This window comes from Antedon mediterranea, chromosome 1 (assembly GCF_964355755.1).
Source record: "Antedon mediterranea chromosome 1, ecAntMedi1.1, whole genome shotgun sequence".
NCBI lineage: Eukaryota > Metazoa > Echinodermata > Crinoidea > Comatulida > Antedonidae > Antedon > Antedon mediterranea.
In genome coordinates this window covers 10152289-10179286 of record NC_092670.1, presented here as the reverse complement: position 1 = coordinate 10179286, position 26998 = coordinate 10152289, and the positions used below count along the sequence as shown (strand labels likewise).

Here is a 26998-nt window from a genome sequence, read left to right as displayed (position 1 = left end):
CAATGTCATATCAACTGTGATTTGTTTAAAATTTATTATATGGAATTTTTTATTTTGAATTTTAAAGTATATAATATAGTAACAATGAATTTGTTGTTATTAATCATTTTTAAATATTATACCAAATAATATAATGTAAAAAAATTATTAATTTTATTAAGAATTTAATTAATATTTTAAAACTATGCTAATAAATGCATAATAGTAACATTATTATTATTGTTGTTTTTAATTAATAAAATCAAATTGATATCTAATCATAAATCTTAATCTAATTTTAGGAGTATTTTCAATGGATATTTGCAGTAGTTTTTAAATTGAATCTTGTTTTGAAATGATTAAAAATTAAATAAAAACTTACAATAAATGTAGGCCTACATATTATATATCTTATTATATTGGTTTTGATCTAAGAAATTAGTGACATAAGGAAACACAAGATGAATGCTAATGTATTTTCCAAGGTAAAGGTAAAAGTATATAAATATTAAAAAGCAAATAAACAACTACAAAATTCAACTTTGAATGTATTAGCGTCAAAAATCACTTTCAGAAAAAACAAAAATTTGATCAATTCTTTTTGTATGAATTTAACTTATGAATCTGCTTGTACTTTGATGTTTGTATGTTAGTTATACACATTTTTGTTACTGCACACATATGGGGTATCAAAATGACCGTAATGGTACAGGGAAGGTTCTAAACTATATTGAACATCATCCGCCATCTTGAATACATGTTATGGGTCAAAATTCCAAACTTTTTTTCCACTTTTTGTGTTTTTCTGTTCGTTATACAAATTTCTGTTTCTGCACGTAACCATACTTATGGCTATCAAAATTACTGCAATTGTCTGTGAAGGTTTTAAACTACATTTAAAAAATTCCCAAAGTCAGGAGGGGGAGGGGGAGTTGCGGTAAAAGGAATGGTGGGGATTTTTGCTTGGGCTAAGAGTAGTAGGCTATCAATTTGAAAAAGTATTTCTGGAAAGGAGTTGGGAGTATTTCTGGAAAGGAGTTGGGAGTTTGGGTTGGGAGTTTGGGGTGGGTCGTAGGCCTATCAACATGGCTGAAACTCTACTGGAAATGTTTTAAACTATATTTAAAAAAAACTTCCACTGCGGGGTTATGGGTTGGGAGTGATATACTGTATGGCTCAATATAATTTATACTAGAAACGTCTCAAACCTAGTGGGGTGGAGATACTGGCGTTTTGGGGCTAATGAAGGACAACATGATTGGGATTGAACTGTTCTAGAAAGGAGTTAGGGTTTGTTGATTGTGGCTGGGATAGGGAGAGGAGTAAAAAAGCCTTGGGCTAAGGTAATTCAGCAGTATCATACGTAGCTGTCTTGATATTTTAATCATTAGCCAATACGACACCTATTAATTTACACAGTTTGCAAAGTATCTAAACCATAGGCCTATCATGGTTGTGCATAATCCTCTTGGCCTCTTATTATGAAGCTATAGTTTGGTTTCTGGGAAGGATTTTTTTTCCACCCGAGTGAGGGATGTGATTGAAGAGGGGTGGAGGTTGGTGAATACAGGGAGATACTGGTGTCCGGGGTTATGAGATGTATCAAATTAGTTGGAATTGTACTAAGGCAGGTATAATAAAAGTGAATACCAATTTAAAAGTAGTACATAAGTTATTGATTTACCATTCACGCCAATTATGCATCTTGAAAAATTGTGATACACCATTATGATTCTTGACTTGAAAGCAGTGTTAGATATTGTTGCTTGAGAGATGTCCAGCTACATTTTGCAGTGATTTCATTCAGTGTACTTCTGTCATAGTTACGTACAATATTTGGTGTTCTGCAGAATCGTCGTAGATGTTTAAATAACTGTTGTTCTGTATTCGTTTTGATTTTGAGTGAGTGAGACGTAAATTGACTTTAAAATCCCGTAGTTCTTGTATCTTTGTTATTAATCAATACTGTAGTTGGCAAGTTTATGAATAAAAGAGTCATAAAGGCTCATGAGAATTTAATCTACTTACTTTCCTCATTTATCTATCTATTTACATTGTATGTGAAGCCGACGGAATATCACTGTCGTCGAACCTAACGCTACCTGTCATAATTTATTTATTTATTTAGGTTTAAAAACACATACAAAAACACCAGCCATTGGCTGATAACGTTTGTTTACAATCAATATACATATAATTACAAGTAAAAGAGGCACAATTATAAACAGTATAGAAAAATAACTATATATTATAAAACACAAAATACAATATTATTCGTTCATAAAATTAAGTACGTCATTATTATTATTATTATTTAAGATTATTATTAGTATACATTATTAAAATTATTATATAAAAAGTCAAAACGGCATCGAGAAAGTAAGAAATAATCATGGAAATCAACCCATATCAGTTAGCATTAATAAACTTAACAATCGTATGTATGGCAGACCTTTGGTTTCAGTTTTACACTTGGGGGGAAGGAGACTTCCGGTACTAGTTGTATTAGACCTAAGGGTTCTCTTCTCTTCTGCCCTTGGCAAGGAGGTAGCATGTCTCGAAAACAGTTGGACTTGAGTAACCCCCTGCCAAAGGACAACATAAGAGTGTCTCTCCTTGCCTCGAGAGAAGGTAACCCTGTAACCTCTAGGGCATTGTCATAGGAAATGTAGGTAGCACCTAACATTATTCGACATGCTCTTTTCTGAATGGTCTCAATGCTGTTGGCCATTTTCTTGGTAATAGCACCATGCCATACCTGGCAAGCGTATTCCAAGATGGGCCTAATGTAGGAAGTGTACACAGTGATTAGGTCATCAAGAACAACACTGACTTTTTTAAAAATACATAGAGCAAAGAGTCTTCTTGATGCCCGTGAGACAATATCTTGGGTGTTGAGGTCCCACTTCAAATTACTTTGAATTATGACGCCAAGCAATCTCATATGTTCTACTACATCAAGGTTGGAGCCATCTAGATTAAAAATGGGAGACGCAGCGTCAACGCTGATGTCTTTCAAAAAGTTAACAGTATGGCACTTAGAGGGCTTTGGGATCATATTATTCTTTCTACACCAATCATTAACATCATTAAGCATCTCTTGCATTGCAGGCCTTGCTCCTTTACTAACTAACAGGGTGAGGTCATCTACGTATTTCCACCTTCTGCAGCTTCCGACACATGCATCATTAATGAGCACCAAGAATAACACGGGACCAAGCTTAGTCCCTTGCGGGACGCCACAGGTTATCTTACTAGAAGTAGATGTCAAAAATTCGAGCCAAAAACAACAAGTTTACGTAATTAACAGGTTAATTAATTTGATTTCATCTGAAAAATCGTCGCGAGAAAGTAAACAAAGATTTTAAACCACGAGTATGCTGCTAATTAGGATTGTTTACAACTCGTCACGGTTGAGAAGGTGTTTTCACACAGATCGCGAGGAAGTTTTATGATTATGCATACAGAGTAGCCAAACTTTGACTGGAAGTCAAAGTTATTTTTTTAACAAAAAAAGTCTGTATTTCAGTTAAATTAATTTTTTTGGACACATTTTTGGTGAAAGTTAATAACTATTATGATACTTCAAAATTTTGTTTGAATTAGTCAAAGGGACAATACATCTTTATTATTGGAATATTGAATTACTTATTTCAGTGCTGCCATATAATATATGGAAATGGCGATAAATACTATGGAAATACATATTATGGAAATACATATTAGGCAAATTTATGATTTGGCTTAAAATTATGAGAAACCCCTAATAAAACACAAAATTATGACGGACAAATCATCGAACCAAAATCCACGAAAAGCCCTTGTTCTGGATTTCCATTTCCATTTCTGAATTACAATTTGTCAAAACACAATCACAGTGTGATAGCCTTTCTGAATCTCATTTTGTACATGCTCTGAAACATGTACACAACTATTGAAATTGTGTAATTACTACAGAATTTTTTTTATCCAAACTAATGAAATCCATTATAGCAAGTTGAGAACTCTGAACTCATAAGATTTGAACTTACTTGGAAATATCTCAGGATAAACCAGCTGGTTAGGACACAATGGAAGACACCCACAATGAACAGCTTCAAGCCTAAAAGAACAATGAAGATCAAAATTAAATTTAACTTCTTTATTTAATAATTTTACCAGTAAACTCACTAGGTAGGGTACATTAAACTTTGTCTTATAACAGTCAAATTTAACGCTTTAATTGTTTTATTATTACATCAGATTTGATTATTGGTCACTTTTTTTTAAAAGATATTCAAAAATATACTATTAGTTCAATACAGGGGCAATGAAATGATTTTTGGAGTGGGTTTTAGATTTTAAGTGAAATTGAGGGTTAGGGATGGTTCCAAGTTCTGGAAAGGTTGGATATGTAATCTCGAGCAAAAGGGCTGTTTAAGATGTTTTGTTAGTTGATCATCATATTATAATAGCACTAAGCCAAAGTTTGTTCCGGTATCTCCTCCTCAACTGCAAGTCCGATAATAGCGCTGTTCGAGCTGGGGCACCTTTTATTTCTAAAAAAATGTGTTTTTAGACCAATTTCTTTGCAAATACCGAATGCTGCGTTTACTGATTCTCAAACAATTTTCCTACGTCACAATCAGGTCACTTAGAGGTCAAGACAGCAGGTGGTCAGCAGCAAGTGCCCTCACATGCACCATTTCAAAAATGATTATCTAACGGGTGGTAAGTACAGTATTCTTGCTCATGTTTCTACCTTATGCCCGTCGCTCCTGCAAAGCATAAACTTGAGCCACCCTTTTGATGTTAACATTTAATGTTATTTATTTGGATATTTAATTATTTATTTTATGTAATTTATTTTCAATCATTATTTACTTCTTTCTAATTACACAACCAGAAAACAGACATTGTTAAGATTACCGTAAACATTCTTTTCACCACAAATCAAAATATTACAAAAATTGAACAACAGAAGACTGCAAGAATATTTAACTAAGTCGTTGTTCTCCAGACGGAACTGTTACTAAGATGCTTTTGAAGCTTTACAAAAGAAGACAATTCCCCAGACGACAATGAAATGCATAAATGTACAAAAATATGAAAGAAAATAAGCGACTAGGGGACATTAAAAAATATTAAACAGTAACACAATAAACATCTATAATTTTAAATATTAAATACACAAACAAAACAAGAATGAAGAAACAGTAAAAGGTAAAGGTAAAGGTTTGTCCTCAAGCTTAACTGGAAACTGAGGAAATTCGGATTAGGCCCTCCATGGACCCACGGCAGCCAGCAGTGCAGTGCCTACCGAAGGATGAGGCAATGAGAGTAAAGCATCTTGCCTAAGGATGCAATTAGTATGGTACAGATAACCTCAAACCTATGCCTATCACATGCTAGTCCGATATTACCATTACACCATCACTCTCCAGTATATACAGCACCCGCAGCGATTTCTAGACGGTCTCCCATCCAGAACGCAACCGGGCCCAACGTTGCTTAACTTCGAACCGGTGTCTCAACGCAGTATGGCCGTACTCAGTAAACAGTATGTATATTTAAATATATTAACAAGATTCTGTTTTCTTTTTCATTTGTGACTGCATGCTTCAAAGGTTCATGTTACAGTGCACACTATATTCTTTGACTCTTCAATTTTGTATTTTAATTTATTTATTTAATCTTTCTTTATTTATTCTGAAATACACTTTCAACACAATGTACTGATTTCCAAAGTGGTTCAGTTCTTAACTACATAAATATAAACAAAATACAGTATATAAATGGACAAAAGAAAATATAAAATTAAACTCAAAATTATCAAAATCAAATCTATATATAAATTTACGTAAGGGCAAAATTCGGTAAATCGCGCGTTATTTCTAGAATGTTTACTCGATGGTTTATAAAGTTGGTTCGTACTTTCGGTACTGATTTTAACCACCAGATGTAACCCTGTTTACTAATTAAATTGAGTTCGATAATTAGTTATTGACGATTAAAACGAATTTAGGTTCAACGGTTTGCCCCAAATAGGAGTGTTTTTCGATCGCGGTATACACTGTCTAATGGATGTCCGTCTTGAAAAATACCCGCAGACAATAATACGAGGATGCTTCGCATTTTCCTATCTCCTCCTACGATAATTGTTTTTAATGGCTGAAAACCGGTTGAACAGCTCGAGTACAGCATCATAATGTTGAAGACAGGCCGATTTAAAAAAAAATACTATTTTGATAGATTTAATATACGTTTATACAAATGTATTGATTTGCGATGAATGGAACATTCCAATCTCTGTTCCACAAGTGTCTATTCCCTCAGGCGTCGTAAAGGCAAGTACTGTATACTCATAACAGAAATTCGATCCATTTTTTTTTTCAACCAACCCAACCATTTCAATCTGTGCTGCAGAGGTTGGATATACATTTTTTTTAAACAGATAATGAGCTAGCGCTTTCACTCGCCGTATATTATGTACACATCTTTATTATTGCAGTTAAACCACACACATCACCACCCTTCCCTCACTGGCATGAGTAGCGTTGTAAAACCAGTAGAGGATGGGCCTACGGTACATCACATGCCCTAACTAAACGCAGAACAACTTTGGAGGGTAGGGTAGGAACCAACTTAAGTATGAATTGGCTCTAAGAAACAATTGAAAACCATTATGCCTACTAATTAAGTTGAGTTAGATAATTTAATATTTATTGACCATTAAATCGAATTTATGATTTTGCCCGAATAGAGGTGGTTTTCACAAATTGTTTTAAATTATATAAACATATACACGTCGTAGTGATGTATCGTTACATGTACTATACTATTTCAATCGACGGTGATAGTTTCAACAAAGTATTAAATGTTTTACTGTGTATAGTGGTATATTATTTGTAAAACATGAAAACAATTAATATTTCGTTACTAAATGGATAAAGAATATATTTAAAAATTGTTCTTCTTTGCACCCATCCTCTTCCCCATCCCTCAACCCTAATGTTACATACAAAACACAAATTAAGTTTGTTTAAATTTGACTTGACAATGTGTCTCATTTTGTGACAAGTTTCTCTTTCGGAAGTAATTCCCAGGGTGCTAATTTTAGTTGAGTACATAAATCACAGTGTCTATTTATTCGTTCCTGTAAACGACATGTATTATTGTCCTGCGGTACGTACATTTGAAATCGCCAGTTCTTTAACGCTGAAATTATTATGTATTCGAGAACCATCTGTGGGCACGACCTAGATGGTACTCGAGCGAAGCGAGCGTACCATCTAGTTAACACAATTAAAGTAAGTACATTTCAAAGGTAAACACAGAAATAATTGAGATTTTTAAACAAGATAAAAGAAGTTTTGCTGGCTTTTAGAATTAATGAAAACAAAATACAGTAGACACTCAAATATTGATTTAAGAATGAATAGGAACAACTTTATCTTATAATGCTATATATACTGTATATCCATTTCTAGATCATATATACAACATTGTACTATATTACTTTTTGATTCCTAACTAGACAATGCCATTGGAAAAGTCAACATCTGAAGTTAAAACATGTCAGGTGGTTGGTTTTTTTTTGCTCAAGTTGTCATCAAGCCAGCAGAGGTGAGGAGAGTGCAGTGTATTAAATAATACTGTGGTAGCTATGTGAAAACAACATATGAAAAATTAATTCATGTTAATTCAATTCAATTCAATTCAATTTCTTTTTATTTCGGAAATATCATCCATATTAATAAACGTATAAATAGAAAAAGAAAATAAAAAATCGTAAACTCTAAACTTAAGTATATAGAATGCTTCTCCATCTACAATACATTTTGTAGTAATACGGGATATTACAGGGCATGGTCGGATGTCAGAAAAAGAAACGGCAAAGCACTGTTGGGTTCATATGATTTTATTTGAATAACAAGAAATACAGCAAAACGACAAAACTGAAAATATATAATACAAGGTATTAAACTCCATACAAAAAATGTAATATAACGATATACTTTTATATTTAAGAAATCGACCTTTGTATCGGAATTCAAATAGGTTCACAAACTTGACCCAGAAAGTCCAGAGGAGAGTTTGTCCAGATGTTTTATTGACCATTTAGTTTATAATAGAATCCCTAAAGAAAACACTTAGCTTAATTTTGTGACTGTTCCCATCGTAAAACAATTAGATATTGACAGTTTTAAGCAGAGATTCGACAGGGCCAATTCATCATTATAACCTCCCCAGATAAGATCAATCATTCCCACTTAAACACCCCTGGACCAACTTAGGACCAATCGTTACCCTCACAGATTACGTAGTGACATATGTAAATGAACCGAGGGCCAATATACTCCCAAGTTTCAGAAGGGCCCAGACACACCTTACAGCCACCTCACGGAGCACACACCTTACAGCCACTTCACGGAGCACACACCTCACAGCCACTTCTTCAGAAGCAGACTTACACACTTCACACCTCACCGACAGCATCATTGATCCTCCGTTCCTTATCTATACTTATAGTTGTATATTGTACTGAAGTATTATACTGAATAAACAATGTGTTACGACAGTCAAGCGAGTAAGAGTCTTCATTAGTACCTCAACGCAACATTATATTACATTAAGGATATATAATAAACTTAATAAACTAAATTAAATTTGAGCAGCAATGCATAACTATAAATATCAAAATACAATTATTCGTGAAAATAAAGGATTTCCAATTCTCTTTAGAAAACGACCACATTACACTAATATAACTTGTAATTAACAATTATATCTTAATGTCTTACCAGCTCAGTGGCTCTCTTGGCACTGGCCTCATACGAAGTCTTATTTCATGTTCGTATATACCACATACAGCCTAAAATAAATCAAGTGAATATTTTGCAATACTTCAACATATTTGATAGGACTGACAAACTCATTTTGTTGGTCATTATAACAAACAAAAAGTTATAGATTCAGCTTCTTTACACTATGCAAGTTAATTAAAGAGTGCCTTTAAATGTATAGATTAAAAATAAATACATTTGAGCAATGAAGTCTCAAAAGTATACTTAAACTAAGAATAACAACATAAAAAGTCTTAACTAAAAATACAAAGGCTCAAAATAAATTGATACTTGATAAACCTGCACTACACTACACCTTTCTTGGCAGTAAATATATAATTTAACTGGCATGTGCCTATCAATCATTATTGTGCATGACAGTGACGTCAATTATTTGTTAACAAGCAAATAATAGTTAAAAAGAAATATAACTTAGTCTACAAAATATAAATTCAATTCAGTCTAAGAGCTTAGCCAAAAAAAAATCTAAATCCTAAGCATAAAATTAACAAAATCTAATACAAAAGTAAAGTAAAACATACCCTTTTTCTGAGGCTTCTCGATCAGATCTCAAGATAGACTGACGAAATTTAGGATAAAACTGTCACAACTGGACACAAACATAGCCCCACAGGACTTAGGAACTTCCTGTTTCTGTATTAATTGGTCACCATAGTTCATTTCAACTTTTGCCATTGACATACACTAATTGATTTAATTGTAGGCCTACTGATAATTAAGAAAACAGTACAAACCCTTTACTGTAATACGGGTGAAAATATTACTTTGCGGGTTCCATACTTTGAACTTAACAATTAAATTGTAGTCATTTGGGTACTGTCAATGATTAAAACACACATATTCTTTTAAATCGTGATTCAGCCAATTACAGTTTTAAACAAGAATATTTCTTACAAAAAACGCTGCTTGCTTATTGTTATTGCTAAGGTCAAGTCTGGGGGTCACTTCATCAAGCCTAGATACTTCAAGTATCCTATTACAAACAAAAACTTCAATGGACTGTTTTGATAATAATTCAATGATTATCTGACAGTGAATTATAGTAATATCATGGGACTCATAAATACCAGAAATGCTTTGGGATTTGTCATTAGACTCTTTTCCCAGCCGTTTTTTGGATTCAACAGGTGGTACCTATAAATTATAGTCAAGTTTCCATTTTAACAAAAATGTCAAAGTGTAGTACTATTACTGCTGCTTGATTTCATCTAATGAATGAGTCATCTCGTGTGACGTAGCGGGCTAGAGCAGCAGCGTGAAAAATAGGAGCTTACACCTGTCCCTCTGTGTCAATACCAAAGTCACCTCATGGTTACTCTAAATATTGATTTGTAGTGTAATAATGTTTATCATTTCACTACATTAACCTTCATTTTCAAACAAGATACTAAATTATGCAGATGCTATTATTCTACATGCAGAGAGCGTGTTTTAAATAATAATATCTAAGAATAGAGACAAGTGGAAGACAAACATTACAATATGTTTGAATTTTAATAGCATCACCATATAATACTATCCTATTATAAAGATTGAACGAAGAAAATTCAGTAAACTTGACAATAATCCTTTATATGTTTACATTTTATCTCATTTAATAGCATCACCATATAATACTATATAATATTATAAAGATTGAAAGAGGAAAATTCAGTAAAGAACAATAAACCTCTATATGTTTACATTTTATGTGGTGACCTTGGAGTCACTCAGGCAGGTTGAACGCATTTTTTGGTTGGCTAGCAACCACGCAGCGCCACCTACTGTTGTGACGTCAGCATCGCAAAACTCTATGTCAACTGATAAAATGATGGATGTGTCCTCTTTTGCTTTAAGTTATGATTTAATGATAATTTCTTTAATTTATTTAATAATAATTAAAAAACTATAACTACATGCATTTGATGGTTCAATTTGATAGGCTATTAGAAAAAAAGCATCAAGTTTGTTCATACATTGTTATGTAATTACACCTTATTATTACTAACACCTTTTTGATTGGTGCAGACAAAGTTCTATTGTATTATACTTGGATGGAACATCTATAATACGCACATCAGAAGATGAAAACGTACAGTAGTTCCTTATTACCACAAATATTGGTGTACGACAAGTTGCATTTGAAGGTACATCATACATTTTATTTTTGTCAATACGTATTTCCAAAAACGTCGCAATGCATACGTTTGCAACTTTGGTTGTCGTTCTTAATCTTCTGCCTATTGTCGTTCTTTCGACCAATTCATTCTATACAGTTATCCAGGGGCAGGCTCTTGATGGTTGGAGTTATGAGTTGAAGAATATAAGCCGTGTAAATTGTTTGCTGGAATGTTCCGACAAATCATACTGCTTGTCGGTCAACTATAACCAGAAAGATCATGTTTGTCAAATCAGTAAGCAAATACTGGAAGAAGCATCAATTGAAAACAACATAATTCAAAAGCCTGAGTTTAGTTACATCGAAAGGGTGAGTTACATTTTCTGATTTAGTGTACTGATGGAATGAACAACGTACGTAATATTCAACAAAACATGGTTTTGGGAAAACGCCTATTGAATTTTGTTGACTCCTGAAGGTGTTTAGTACATAAAAGTAATGAACTAAAATATTAAGAGGAATCACTTAAATCCAAATATCAATTAAATCCATATATAAAATAGAAATATATTTCTATCAATATAAAAGAGAGTCAAGTATCAATTTATTTTACCATTTAACATTCATAGAGGATAAATAACAAATGCTGGTATGGGTTTTTCCTAGGACTATAAAGCCTACTATAGTTTAAAAGGGCACTTCAAGAAATGGCGAGTTTGTTCATATTCAAATGTTTTATTAAAATTGTTCCTTTATTAATTTCATATTCATATTCATACATAATTTTTATTTAAAAATTCATAATTTTCACTTCTGAGAAATTTTGGTTGGGTTTTTTTCCTCATTTTAGTGTTTACTGAAATAATGATTCCAAAATCTGTATTTTTCAACTGTTCTTAAAGATATTAAATTGCAATAGATTTAAACTAGTTTTTTTTTCACTTGGTAGATTTCATTCTTTGTGAACCTTTATAAATCAAATGCAAAATAATTAAGACAAAAAAAATAGATTGAATTTCATAGAAATAATATTAAATTCAAGCAAGGATAGAAGAAAATTTCATTTTCAACTTGGATCCACTAAGAAATTCAGACGTCAAATGCCAATGTAAATTTTTTTAAATTCGCCTTAAATGTGTTAATAGCTTGAAGATTTATTTATACGAAACATAACTTTTAAACATAATTTTTTTTAAATAAATAAATTACTTTGATAACATTTAACAATTATTGCTTCTCTCTCTTTGAATAATTAATTTTATAAATAATATTTTATATAATTTTATGAATTTTAATAGTTTCACTTGACCTAAACTTCAACAGTGTTTCAAAGGTTGAATAATATTTTGATTTGTAAATAAAAGACTAAATTGATGTAAAAAAACTAATTTTTTCATTTTTTTCAATAGCAAAATTATACAATTTCAAAAAAATATATATACTTTGGAATGCCCCCATGTTAGTGTTTCATCTATAATTTTAATGAGAAACCTGTGAAATAGCAATATTGTCAATCATAATTTGAATATTGTTATGTGTTGTCTACTACACATGATATCATTTGTTGTAAGTATATTGGGTGATACGTTATTAGATTTAAGCAAAAAGTAGTAAAAACGTTCATCTGGATCTCTGTATAGTATTCAAATATTTTGTTATTTGAAAGAAGAAACTTTATTTAGTTCTTGATTTACTGTCATGGTGAGACTACTATATTGGTGTAATCTGCGTAAATAAATTAAAAACTATCAGCACAAAAATCCATATCGTTTAAATAAATTATAAATAATAATGGGCTCAAAAGTCAGAAATTTATACATTCTTGATCAGAATACATTTCTACGCAGGCATGATGCATGACTGTGTAGTGAACGTATGATAAAAAATAATGTTTTTGGATGTGACCTTAAACTAGCATATCTACACCAATTGGCCAATGTGATGCACCTACATTATCGTGTGGTCACTCTCAATAGGAAGTTCACTATTTCAACTACTGTCAAATGCTGCTCCTCTTCTCTCTCTCTCTCCAAAACTATAGTCTGTAGTTATTAAATTACTGTAATAGCGGCATTCTATCTATATACGGTCATTATGTTAATTATTTTATATTTCATTTTTCTTCATGTCCTGGCCACTGATTCCCAAAACAAGTAAGTATACAATTTATTATTAAATAAATTTATTTTTCATATGGAGGTTCACTTTTATTATTAGTGATTGGCTGCTGGCAGTGACATTTTGTTTCTGTTGAATTTGCCTGTAGGAAATGTTCTCTTTAATATTCTTAAAGTACTTTCTGTTGTATTGACCTACTATAAAATCAATCTTATAACCAAATGGACGTTTCATTCAATGTATAGGCTTATTTCAATGTTATATCTAATATGTGATCTTCAAATTTTGTAATTTTAGAGTGTTTTATGAGGGAGTGTAGTAACATTTTACAAAATAATCCTTCTGCTGTGAGTGGTCAATATGTGATACAGCTATGTGATGGAGGACCACAAATTACTGTGTACTGTGACATGAGAAGTGATGCAGGATGGACAGTAAGTATTGGCAACAATTTATGTAAATACATCTGAAGGAGCACATCTCACATATGACGTCACACCCTGCACTCCTTACGTCTTGAAAATAGATAGAAGGCGATGTTGACCTTTAGATGATGGCAAGAATAAAATAGGGAACTTTAACGAATGACGTCAACATTCTACTCATTTGCACAACATAGTTAAGTGAACAGTTGTTAGGCATGTTTAAAACTTGCATATTGGTGGATAAATAGCCTATTGCAAATGAACAATTCTTAATAATATTCGGCTTTATTAAAAACATAACTTTAGATTTACCATTTTGTTCAACAGAAATTAATGAAAAAATCAATCTAAAAAACTATACCTACGCACATGCAGATCGAGTGAGTAAAGCGTTGCCTGGAGGTCACATGTAAAACCAACAAAACTATGATGATCTAAACATAATACAAGAACAATCACACTAAATGTTCAAAAACTTGCATAATTATTGTAAAATAAGTATAATCAAATCAAATCGAGGAACATCAAAATTAAATTGTTAAATATTGACGTAACCTCATAGTAATATTAATATTCAGGTTCTTAATTCATTTATTTCTATTTACTCCAGTTGATGAACTTGAAATCAGTGTTTTAGAAAATAGAGTATAGATTACTATCCTTTCATTATCAGGTGATACAGAGAAGAGAAGATGGACCAGTTAATTTCAACCGTAATTGGTCGCAATACAAAGAGGGTTTTGGAAATTTGAACACAGAGTTCTGGCTTGGTAATGAACAGATCAACCGTATAACTTCCCATGGCAGTTTTGAGCTCTTAGTAGAGATGACGGACCACTTGGATGTAACAAAGTTTGCAAGATATTCTCACTTCCATGTTGGTACTGAGGACTCTAACTATGTTTTGACAATTAGTGGATACACAGGAACGGCAGGTTAGTATATCTTTAATCAATTTTTACACTAAAAAACACATTTAAAGTATACAAAGAATTAACATTTTTTGTAGGCCTTATAGACACTTAGTACCTTGTAGTAAAAATAATCAATGAATACCCACATACTGTAGAATTTTATTTTAATATCGCATTTAAACTGCTGGGACAGAATTTGAGACATGTACTGTACCTAAGCAGCGGTGGCGTCAGGATCTAAAGTTCACGGAAGCAACAGTTCTAGCGTAATTTTATTAAAATTTAGGGGAGGCCGCTTTCTTGGGTGAATGTAAATAAAATACTGCGTGCAAATCCATTCTTTTAATTTTAAAAATGAACTGACCTTTAAAGTTCTTTATCATAGTTATGTAATAAAATATAAATAGCGAAAGAGCTTTTTTATTATCCTATAGAAAATAGAATTCAAAATCAGGTACAAAACCGACAATGACTTACAATTGTTCAGTTCTAACTAAACAATCTAAAAAAACCCACTTTTTGAACACATTGCACAAGGCATGTGTGACAAAACTGGCGGAACAAACAAAAAAAAAGCTACGAAGGGCGCTACGGAATGAACGCAAATGATTTTAATTGTATTGTGTATGTGACCGGTCACACTAAATGGAACCAAATGGAAACAAACAAGACCAAACGAGGCTCAGAATATTACAAACAAACAAGGGCAGATACTTATATTAATTATTAAAACCCAACTTTTATAGCAAAAACAGTGCAAATATATGTTAAAAACAATACATTTAATTTAAAAAATTAAATACAGTAATATTAAATTCTATGAAGCATAAAAACTGGGTTTATTATTTATTTGAGTATATATTTTTACGAGCGCGTGCGCACATAGCGTTAAAAACATACTTTTTTCGCGTGATTTATGTTTTTCCAGCCTTTTCTAGTAATTTTACAAATTTTTTAACAATTTCGCCTTAAAATCACGTCATACGAGCACCTGGAATTGGATAATTTGCGCGCGTTTTTGATCAAAAATAGATTCTAAACTATACGGTGAATTTTATTGTTTATTACATATTCTGAAAGTCGATGAGTTGTAGATATCGAATCATGCATCGATATGGCTATCCAGATATTGTGACGTCATCGTATGGCCACTCGATAATAAAATAGAGGATTTTTGTCTCTTTCGTCATAGCTCATCACATTTAATAGAGCGCATCTCCACTTATCCGTATTTCATTTCCCCCCATGTTTTATATTGTCTAGGTCAATCAATTATCTTTCGCATGATTTACCATTTTTAAATTTTTTTGTGACGTCATCATGTCCAAAGGCGTCAATAACTTTGGTCACTTATTTTCACCTATTCTTCACTGTATGTAGTACGTATACAATATATAGTTTAAACTGTTTATACTTAGACGTGACACAAAATAGAGAGCGCGCTAACATTTTTTCAATGGCATAAGCGTTTTTCTCTGCGCAATATTCTAACGTATGACGTGCACGTGGCGTTTGCTCTGCGGATAACCTAACTCGTCCGTTGTGACGAGTTCAAATCTAGTTTTTCTTTCTTATTCTTCTTTCTTTCCCAGAATTTTGTTGTGCGTGTATCTCTAAATCTTCTCAACATAACATTGTATAACTTTATCAGAAGATTGACCTCTATCTGAAGATGTCGTAATAAGGTTTTCGGTCCCGTCCGAGTTGCGCAGCGTAAGTTACGCGCGATTTTATGAATTTCAATGATTGATCATATATTAAAAACCAAAAGTCATTTTGTATTGACACTTGGTGAAAATTTAATTCATATGAAGGGGAAACTTTCTATGGATTAAAAATGGCATGTTTCACAGAAAGTTACGCCAAAATTAAAATTTCAAAATGCAAAAAATCAACTTCTAATCAACTTTCTACGCGTTTCATGTCATTTTGAACATTTTAAAAATTCCCACGCGTGCGCATTTTTTTACGAGCGCGTGCGCATCATCATCATCAGTCGGCTGCGGAGCAAGCGACTACAAGCTTTCTCCAGCCACAACGGTCCTTGGCTAACTCTGACAGCTTATCAGTTGTGTAGTGAATATATTTTAGTTGGTTCCGAGCTTTCTCAGGCGTATATATTTCCACGCGACGTACACTGCTGTCACTGAATGATAACTCATACAAAAAGTATATTTAAGTCAACTAGAACTTTTATTCCTTGTAACTCGATTAATACATCTTTCTACCACTACCAGTCAAGCCTTAATATTTTCTTTATCATCTTTCCGTTTATCCACTTTGATCTTATTCTCTCTTCTCCCCCCTAATATCTATTACATTCCACTTTTATACTGGACATGCAAATTTTAGGCTTCAGAGGAGGATAACATATTCCCTCCAAAAATTATACAATTTTGATTGGCTAATAATATTTGGCGGACCTGGTCTAAAGCATCCTTATCTAAACACAGGGAATCAGAACATAAATAATATGACATTCCCCTTTTTGGGAAAAAGATTGTGTCAATCTTTCCAAAAATTTAACATTTAAAACCATTTTACTATAAACTATCTACAAATAACACCTCTATAATATTATTATGCACGGCTTAATCCATCTGCATTTCCATTTAATGATCCTTTCTTTTAAATTTATATCCTCATAAGTCTAACATTGGCACCCTTCATTGAGTCCATCCATCTCAATGCCTGGTGGTCAGTATGAACTTGAAATTCACAACCATACAGATAATACTTAAGTTTATTGATAGCCCAAACAATAGAGAGGCACTCTTTTTCTGGCACAGAATATCTCTGCTCATGTACAGATAACTTTCTACTTAAATACACAATGGAATAATCATTACCCTCACCATCTATTTGGCTCAGCACTGCACCTATACCATAATTTGAGGCATCGGTTTGCAATATAAACATCTTATCAAAATTTGGGGCTTTTAATACATTATCATCAGTAAGTCGTTTCTTTAAGGTTACAAAGGCATTTTCACATTGTTCATTCCACTTAACGGTATTACTTTTACTCTTTAAAGTTAAATCAATCAATGGCTTAGCAATATCGGCATAGTTCTGTACAAATTTTCTGTAATAGCCAGTTAATCCGAGAAATGATCGGACTTGTTTCTTAGACAAAGGTCTGGGAACTTTTCCACAGCCTCAACCTTATCAATCATGGGTCTAATTTCTCCATTACCAATCTTATGCCCCAGAAATTCTACCTGTGCATAGGCAATTTTACATTTCAAAGGCTTTGCTGTCAATCCAGCACTACTTAATCTTTCTAATACATCATTCAAATGAAAAATATGATCTTTCCAAGTTTGACTATAAATACATATGTCATCTATATATGCCTTAGCATATCCCTCAGTACCTTGTAATACCTTATCCATTAATCTTTGGAAAGTACTAGAGCTATTTTGCATACCAAATGGAAGTACATTGTAACAATACTGTCCAAATTGTGTAATAAATGCTGATTTGTCTTTGGTCTTAGGATCCAGAGGCACCTGGTAAAATCCTTTAGTTAGATCTAACGTAGTTATGTATATTGCGGATGATACCTCATCCAACATTTCGTCTATGCGAGGCATAACATAAGGGTCAAATTGTGTAGTCTTATTTAGTGATCTAAATTCTGTCACCATTCTAATTTGGTTCTGGCCTTTCTTCAGGGCAATAATAGGTGCAGCATAGGCACTAACTGTAGGTTCTATTATACCCATAGCCAACATACTATCTAATTCCTCTTTCAATTTACCCTTTAATGCTTGGGGCGTTCTATATGCCCTATGCCTTATAGGCATTTCACCACTAGTCTTAATTTCATGTGTCACTAAGTGAGTTCTACCTGGTACATCCGAGAATACATTCTGTTGGTACTTTAACAATTCTGTTAATTGTTTAGTTTGTGTATCATTTAAATTACTACTAACGTTAACATCTCTCCATGTTTGTGATTGATGATAAGACAATCCTATGTCTATTTCACTATCTAACTCATTGCCATGGACTGTTTCATTTAAGTCTACTTCTTCTATCGATTGAACATTTGTTACTACATAATAACCATCTTTACTTATTTCTACTTTATCATACCATCTCTTTAACATATTAACATGTAGAATTTGTTTTTCTTTTCTTCTACCTCCTATGTATATTTCATAATTTACATCATTGACCTTTTTTGTAACAGTGAAGGGGCCTTGCCATTTACTGCCATTTACACTTTGTCCCCTTCTACAAATTCTCTATCAATAGCATTCTTGTTATAATTGTGGGACATAATTTCTTGTTGTTCAAGTTTGTTTACATTAGCATCTTTCATTAATTCCTCCATTTTTTCTCTTATGTCTAACATGTATTTGATAGCATCAGTAGATGTTTCTTCATCTTCTACCCAATTACTTTTGAGTAAACTCAAGGGTCCCCTCACCTCTCTACCATAAAGCAATTTAAAAGGTGAATGGCCCGTCGCTTTACTAGGAACTTCTCTGTATGCAAACAGAAAGGGGGGTATGTAGTTATCCCAATTTTTTCTTTGCTTAACTGTAAGTTTCCTTATCATATTTTTCAATGTACCGTGAAATCTTTCAACAAGCCCATTGCTTTGGGGGTGGTACACTGTAGTCTTTAATTGATTAATCCCCAACATACTACATATAGATTGCATAATTGAAGACATGAAATTAGTTCCTTGATCATGTACAATCTCTTCGGGTAATCCTACTCTAGTAAAGACTTCTATTAGAGCCCTGGCTACTGTTTCAGCTCTAACATTGGGTAACGGGATAGCATCCGGATATCTCGTAGCATAGTCAATTATAGTAAGCATATATTTGTTATTACGGCTTGTTCTAGATAAGACAACAACAATGTCTATCGCTATACGTTTAAATGGTGTACTTATAATCGGTAATGGTATCAAAGTATGTTTCCTTTTACTTTTACCCTTATCTACCTTTTGGCATTCCTTACAGACTTTACAATAGACTACAACATCTTTAAATATACCTGGCCAATAGAATTGGTTCAGGATCCTACTTTTAGTTTTCTCAACACCCATGTGATCTGCAAATGGCACATTATGACCTAAGTGTAATACACCCTGTCTACACTGAGTGGGTAATACAATCTGTTCCACTTGGTTATTCTTATCTTTAATACTACTCCAATTTCTCATCAATATACCTTGTCTCATAAAGAAACATACCCTATTCTGACCTATTTCTTCTATAGGGACTACCCTGTCAAACACTCCTTTGAGTGAGTCATCATTAGTTTGCAATTTGATCAGTTCTTGTTTAGTTAGGTTCAGCTTGTGCTGTTGTTCATAAGTTTTACGTTTGACTGTTTTATCTTAGCTTTATCCTCATTTTTGTCAAACAAATTATTCATTTCTGTACCATTCATATCATCTAAACACTTAGTTTTATTTACTTTGTTGTCATTTACTACTGTTTTCAACAATTGTACATTAGTTTCTTTAGGCGGCTCTTCTATCGGCTTAAAGTTACTATCTTTCCCTAACAATATCATTTCGTCTTGTATTCTAACATCATTTTCTATTCTGGCTTGCTCCCTAGTTAGGACGAACATTTCTTTAGCCATTGTTTCCCCACAATTCTGGTCCAAATCATGACCCAATAACATGTCCCTCTGTAATCGTTCGATTACGGCTACAATCACTTTTCCTGTCACTATCTTACTTTCTATAGCTACCTCAGCTAAGGGGACGGTAATATCGCCTCCTATACCTCTTAACGTAACCCATTTTCCTGGCATGTAACATTTGTTAGGCACTAGACTTTCCTTAACAGCTGACTGGGTACATCCCGAGTCTCTAAGAATAGTTATATCCTGTCCTTCTAATTTTCCTGGTATTGTACACTTCTCCATTTTATTTTCTACACTATCCATAACTACTTGGGGTCTATCTGATTTTATTCCTTCACATCTTAAGCCATCTTTCACATTCGGGCCCTTCTTAGTGTCACTAGTCTTTCCTTTTGCTACCATCTTAGGACAATCCCCTATTTTATGTCCCTTCTCCTTACAATTAAAACATAGGCCATTAATCCATTCATTCGAAGGTTCTCTCTGTTGGAAATTTCTACCATAGTTATGGAATTTGCCTCCCCTTCCGCGATACCTATTGTATCCTTGCTGCCTAGCTCCAGGGTTATTCTGAGTCGTACTATTCTTAGGTTTACTATTTTCTTGGCCCTTATAATACGTAGGCTTATTTTCAGAATTTACGGCATTCCAATAGCCACGGCCACCTCTATTAGCTATATAATCATCGGCTATCATAGCCATATCATAGCTCTTATTTACTTGTTTATCTCTAAGATAAAGCCTCAGATCTTCAGGCATTTTATCAAGTGCCTGTTCCATTATAATCATTTCAATAATGCCTGCAGCATCATCTTCTTTTACATTAGCACATTTCATCCAACATTTTAAATAATGGGAGAGCTCATTCAGCCATTCCCTGATGGGCATATCTTTAACTCTGTTTGAATTTCTAAATTTAAATCTGTAGTAGGTCTGTGCGGACACATCATACTTTTCTAAGACTGCCTCCTTTAAGGTATCATAATCTACACATTCTTTTACGGTTAAGGATGCATATGCTGTCCTAGCTTTACCAGACAGTTCAGGTGCTAACCTAGCGGACCACGTATTCTTATCCCAACCTGTGGCTTCTGCCAAGTGTTCAAATGTTCTAAAATATATATCAATATCATCTGATTCCTTCAAAGTAGGAACCTTTACCTTCATTTCATCTACTATATTCCTAGCATTACTGTAGCTAGACCTATTATTTATTAATTATTTTTGTAGGGATAACTAGTTCGCTACAGAAACAGATATAGTCGCTTACGATTTGTGTCAAATCATGTATGGAGTTACAACAGTTTTTAAAACAGTCCCAATCAGTTGCTTCTAGTGCACCTTGCAGTTGCAGCATCGCGTCGTTTGTCCATCTCTTTACGGTGATTTGTTTTGGTTTATTCGTCTTGTGGAGCGGGGTGTATCTTGGTCGTAACATAACCAGATCATGGTCTCCCAATCCTGGCAACTTTGTAGACATGTAAGCGTTCTTTAGATTAGAATAGCAAAGGTCTAGTTTATTGTTCAGTCTAGTATTACATGCGACGTGCTGATAGTAGTACAGTGATTGAAATCTCCATTTATGATGATCAAAGCATCAGGTGATTTTGGTTCGATATCATTACGATGACGTGTGAGAACACTTGTGGTATGTAGTATGGGCGAATGTTAGTCACCATGATTTCTGAGTTTGGAGTACATACATGGCATTTTACCGATACGTTATTTGGATGGCAATATCCCTTATTAACGTATAAACACAGACCACCGCCTTTCGATTTACCAGTTGCCAGCGAGTCTCTATCCCCACGTACCATATAAAAACCACTTAGCTCAGTATGACTATCATTGTGTTGGTCAGTTAGCCATGTATCAGTAAATGAAATTAAACTTACATTCCTAAATTCATTTAGGTGCTGCACATTTGATCTGAGCTCATTCATTTCAGCCCTTGTTGGCTATCCAGCGATTGTACATCACCGATTATCAGTGACGGGATGTACGGTCTGGATCTTCTCCGTCGAATTCGCTTTCTAAGACCTCCTGCTTTACCTCGTTTGCGGCGTTTGATTTCTTTAGGCCAGTCAATGTACTTTCCAACGGAGGCATTACTCAGGTACGCTTTGTCCAGGTGTGCTTTGTTTTGATCACGTAGTTGTAATAGCTCGCTACTTGAATAGATGAGCCTAACCATATTTTGTAAGTTAAAAATAAAACTCATGGCCAACATAAAATAACCAAAAGTGACAGGCTACGCACGTCTAAGTTAACAAAATGGTGAAAATATCCTTTATTTTAAAAATAATATAGATCGTCAGAATGCTCGGGAACACCTATTTTTTACTTCAATTTCTTGAAGTGTATGTATCATATGTATGCTTTATTATGAAATTAAGAGAACAAAAGTTGATAAAGTCATCATTAATTGCATTTTAAATACCAATCAAATAATTATGACATTTTCTTAGGCCGAAATAACAAACCTAACATTAACTTTCTTCCATAAAATGTTCATATATTAAAGTTAAAAGTTTATAGTTTGACAGTGCATCATTTTTTTAAATTTTTAAATATATCATCATAGTAAAAAATTATAATTAATTGCGGTATGTAATAATCTAACTGCACTAAAGTGGTTACTGCATAGTAAATACACGGAGGAATTATTCTACAACTTTTAGTCAGTTGTGTATGGCTCGGTGGTTTGGGCTGTGTCTATGGCATTCAAGGTACCGAGATCGAGTCTCACCTTGGGAAACGAAACGAAATGAGATTTTTTTATTATCCGTATTGTTTATTCAATTTTATTTCTTAGTGTATAGATTATACACATGATTTATAATGAAATCTAGATATAAAGTAACTTATGTCTTTATTATTATGTAACAAATGTGGTTTATGACATTATACACAGAGGAAACTTTGATCGGATAGTGATACAAATATACAAATATTTAAAAATTTAAAGATATATGAAGTAAACTAAAGATGATCTAATATCTTGTTTGTTTAGGTGATTCTTTGGCATACCACAATGGTCAACAATTTACAACGTATGATAAAGACAATGATAAGAGAATGGATATTAACTGTGCTACGGACAGGAAAAGTGGTTGGTGGTACAAATCCTGTCATTATTCAAACCTGAATGGGCTTTACCTTACACCAGGTACAAATGCAGGTATCAACTGGTATCATTTCAATAATAAATATGAGAGTCTCAAGAAGACAGTGATGATGATTAAAAGAGCACCATAAGAGAATTTTCATGATGAATGGGCTTTGTCTCACACTAGGTACAGCTGATTACAATGGCATCAACTGGAATCGCTATTTTGATCTTTTAAGACAACAGTGATGATGGTTAAAAGAGCACCATAACAAATCAGAATCTGTAATTATTGAATAATTTAGATTCCTCTTTGTTTCTTTTAAATATCATTTTACCTTATCATTAAATAATTATTTTATTATAATAATTCAAATGTTATAACCTTAATAATCAAATATATTGTCATATCAACTGTGATTTGTTTAAAAATTTATTATAGGGAATTTTTAATTTTGTATTTTAAATTATATAATAGTAAACAATGAATGTTTTATTATTAATCATTTTTAAATATTATACCAAATAATATATTCATGTCATTCTGTAAAAAAAATATTTATTTTATTATTTAAAACTATGCTAATACATAATAATGACATTATTATATTCATTGTTTTTAATTAATAAAATCAAATTGATATCTAATCATAAATCAGTATTTCCTATATTTTAAGTAGATATTTGCTGTAGTTTTAAGTGTTAAATCTTGTTTTGAAATGATTAAAAATGAAATAAATACTTACAATGAATGTAGGCCTACATATTATATTTATAATATTGGTTTTGATCAAAGAAATTTGTGACATAAGCAAACACAAGATGAATGTTTATGTATTTTCCAAGGTAAAGGCGAAAGTATATAAACATTAAAAAAGCAAATAAACTACTATACAATTTAAGATTTAAATCTAAAGCTTTCAATGTATAAATGTAAAAAATCACTAAAACAAAACTTTCCTATACACTTTCAAACCTAAATGGGTTTAACCTAACACCTAGATGTTCTAATACAACATCAGTTGGCAACAGTTACAAGAGGGCGGTGATTAAGAGAACACCAGAAACATCATTTTAATTATAGATGACAAATTTCGTTTTTGTAAAAGCACAAGTTAACGGAGTACTTACTCGAACGTTTCGATCTCTATCAGAGATCCTTCTCAACTGACTGCGGAGTGTTAATGCAGCTTGCTCATTCTTGACGTCATCTGTTGATGACGTCGTACGCCTCCGGTTGTATGTTGGAGGTTGTGCGGGGCTCGGCCAGGTGATGTTTCTATCAAATCATTGTACAAATGCGAGAGTTCGTGGGCTCCAGTGTCCCGGTTCATGGTCTTCTCTTTATTTCTCCTTATATGTAATGATTCTCTAATCTGTCTGTCTTTGCGTTTAGGCTCTTTGGTTAAGATGGTAGCCTCCCAGTTCGGTACATGATTGTGTTTTATGACATGTTCTGTAATGGCAGATTTGTGTATGATCGAAGATGTGGATGTTCTGGAGGCCCTAGTCATTACTCCCCCCGTGTTTGTTGTAACATCTTTTTTGTGATCATTAATTCGTGTTTGTAATGCCCTCCCTGTTTCCCCAATGTAAACTTGTGGACAGTTGCGGCAGGTGACTTCGTAGATTACTCCACATGTATCCATCTTCTCGATTTTATCTTTTGGGTGGACGAGGCTATTCTTGATTTTATTTTGGGGTAGGAAATAGGTTCCGACATTGTGATAGGAGAGAGTGTGTCGTATTCTTTCTGCAATTCCTTTTACATAGGGGATTCCTATGCTACCTCGCATCTTGATCTTTTCTTTCTGTGGTTCGTGTCCTTTGTTCTTTTTTCTTTTTCGGTTTTCCATAACTCTCTGGAAGGACCACTCTGGATACTGGCAGTTGTGTAACGCTTTCTTGATGTTATCCATCTCAACTTTCCTCAAATCCATATCTCCCACTACCTTCTCAGCTCTGTCCACACGTGTGTTTATAAGCCCCAGTTTGTGTTCGAGTGGATGATGTGAGTTGAAATGTAAATATTGGTCTGTGTGAGTGGGCTTCCGATAGACTGAGGTGGTAACTGTTCCATTGTCATTGAGAGTGATGAGCATGTCCAGGAAAGGTATTGTGTTGTTTGTCATCGATTCTGTGGTGAACTTGATATTGTCAGTTATATTGATGTTATTAAGATGTGTGTTAAATGTATGTACTGTACCTATGGGGACGATAGCTAATACATCATCAACGTATCGTTTCCAATACACAGGCTTGATGTTAGTGGGTGCCGTGTTTATGGCTTGATGTTCGAGCCACTCTAGATACAAGTTCGCCAATATAGGACTTATTGGGCTTCCCATAGCAATGCCTTGTATTTGCCTATAAATGTTACCATTGAACGAGAAATAGGTTTTGTTCACAATTAAACCGAGGAGCTCCATTATGTCTGTCACATGTAGTTTAGTTCTATCCAGAAGTGTCGGATCTGTTGTTAGGCGATTTTCGACAACTTTGAGGGCCTCTTCTACTGGTGTTTTTGTAAACAGAGATACTACGTCAAACGAGACAATTGTTTCACTTGGTTTGACTATTATTTCTTTTAGTTCACTCGCCAACTCTCCTGAGTAAGTTACATGATGTTCTGTGTTTCCGACAAGCGGACCCAGGATTTTGGTGAGGAATTGTGCAACGGTGTAAAAAACGGTGTTGATGTTATCTACTATAGGTCTTAATGGCCAATTTGGTTTATCTATCTTCGGAAGACAATACAACCTAGGTACAATTTCAGCCGTGGGAAACAGCCATTCTTTCTCTCTGTAGTTGATTTTCTTTTCTTTGAACAACCTGCCTATGATGTTGACCACTTTTCGTTTATAGTTTTGTGTTGGATTACGTTTTAGCAGTTCGTAAACATTAGTGTCGCTCACCATGGTTCCCACTTTATCTTTGTAATCATTAGTATTTAGGATGACAGTAGATCTACCTTTATTCGCTGGGAGAATAAGAATATATTTATCTTTCTTCAAGTTGTTTATGGCCTGTCGTTCTTTGGGGGTTAAATTTGAAGGTGGTAGAGTGGTAGATTTTACAATAGCTACAATTTTACTGCGAACGGTATCTTGTTCTTCCAGGGGGACGAGATCAGCCGCTTTTTCAGCCGCTACTATGAGATCGTCAATGGGCATGGATCGTGGGCTCGCCGAATAGTTCAATCCCCTTTGTAATGCTGATATTTCGTCCTCACTAACCAACTTACTAGACAGATTTACCACCAATTTTTCTCTTAAGATCTGGAGGCGTACGACGTCATCAACAGATGACGTCAAGAATGACCAAGCTGCATTAACACTCCGCAGTCAGTTGAGAAGGATCTCTGATAGAGATCGAAACGTTCGAGTAAGTACTCCGTTAACTTGTGCTTTTACAAAAACGAAATTTGTCATCTATACAAAATCGAAGCTAAATGAAATTCTTTCACGATCATTTTAATTGTTTGGAAATTCACCAAAATTGACTCATTTATGCAAAATTTTATTTTTATGAAGAATTTCATATTTCTAGGTTATATGCATTTTCATGCATATAACCTTATTGATTCTGTCAGAATCTGTATTTATTTATTCTTTCCTTAGCACTATTTTGTTCATCAATTATCTTTGGATCAATTTCATCTAGGTACGTCATTTTTTCAGAGAATATTCCCTATGGTCAGGAATCGATGTGATTATCTTTTTACGATGCGCAATCAAAAAACTTGAAACCATGTTATACGAGCATGTCGAAAGTGACAGGTGTAAAAAAAATGGTGAAAATATGCTAAATAGATCGTCAAAATGCTCGGGAACCCCTATTTTGCAATTCATTTTCTTAAAGTGTATTTATCACATGTATGATTTATGAAA

The 26998-nt window shown here is 33.5% G+C and overlaps 2 protein-coding genes across 2 annotated transcripts; one reads left to right on the top strand and one right to left on the bottom strand.

The window, feature by feature from the left end:
• Nucleotides 1-11001: 11001 nt before the first annotated feature.
• On the top strand, nt 11002-23357 carry LOC140041110 (fibrinogen-like protein A). Its single transcript, XM_072087504.1, has 5 exons — nt 11002-11218; nt 13339-13475; nt 14140-14401; nt 23013-23180; nt 23296-23357. The coding sequence occupies exons 1-5, from the start codon at nt 11002-11004 to the stop codon at nt 23355-23357; spliced, it is 846 nt and encodes a 281-aa protein (XP_071943605.1).
• A 399-nt stretch (nt 23358-23756) lies between these two features.
• Nucleotides 23757-26281, bottom strand: LOC140041099 (uncharacterized). Its single transcript, XM_072087494.1, has 2 exons — nt 25315-26281; nt 23757-23773 (listed from the first exon to the last, which is right to left on the bottom strand). Exons 1-2 carry the CDS (start codon nt 26279-26281, stop codon nt 23757-23759), a joined length of 984 nt encoding a protein of 327 aa, XP_071943595.1.
• Nucleotides 26282-26998: the final 717 nt, after the last annotated feature.

Coding starts and splice junctions, on each gene's coding strand:
- LOC140041110 (XM_072087504.1), top strand. CDS start 11,002: ATGCATACGTTTGCAACTTTGGTTGTCGTTCTTAATCTTCTGCCTATT. Junction 13,476..14,139: donor GAAGTGATGCAGGATGGACA/GTAAGTATTGGC, acceptor TTTCATTATCAG/GTGATACAGAGAAGAGAAGA. Junction 23,181..23,295: donor TACACCAGGTACAAATGCAG/GTATCAACTGGT, acceptor GTCTCACACTAG/GTACAGCTGATTACAATGGC.
- LOC140041099 (XM_072087494.1), bottom strand. CDS start 26,281: ATGCCCATTGACGATCTCATAGTAGCGGCTGAAAAAGCGGCTGATCTC.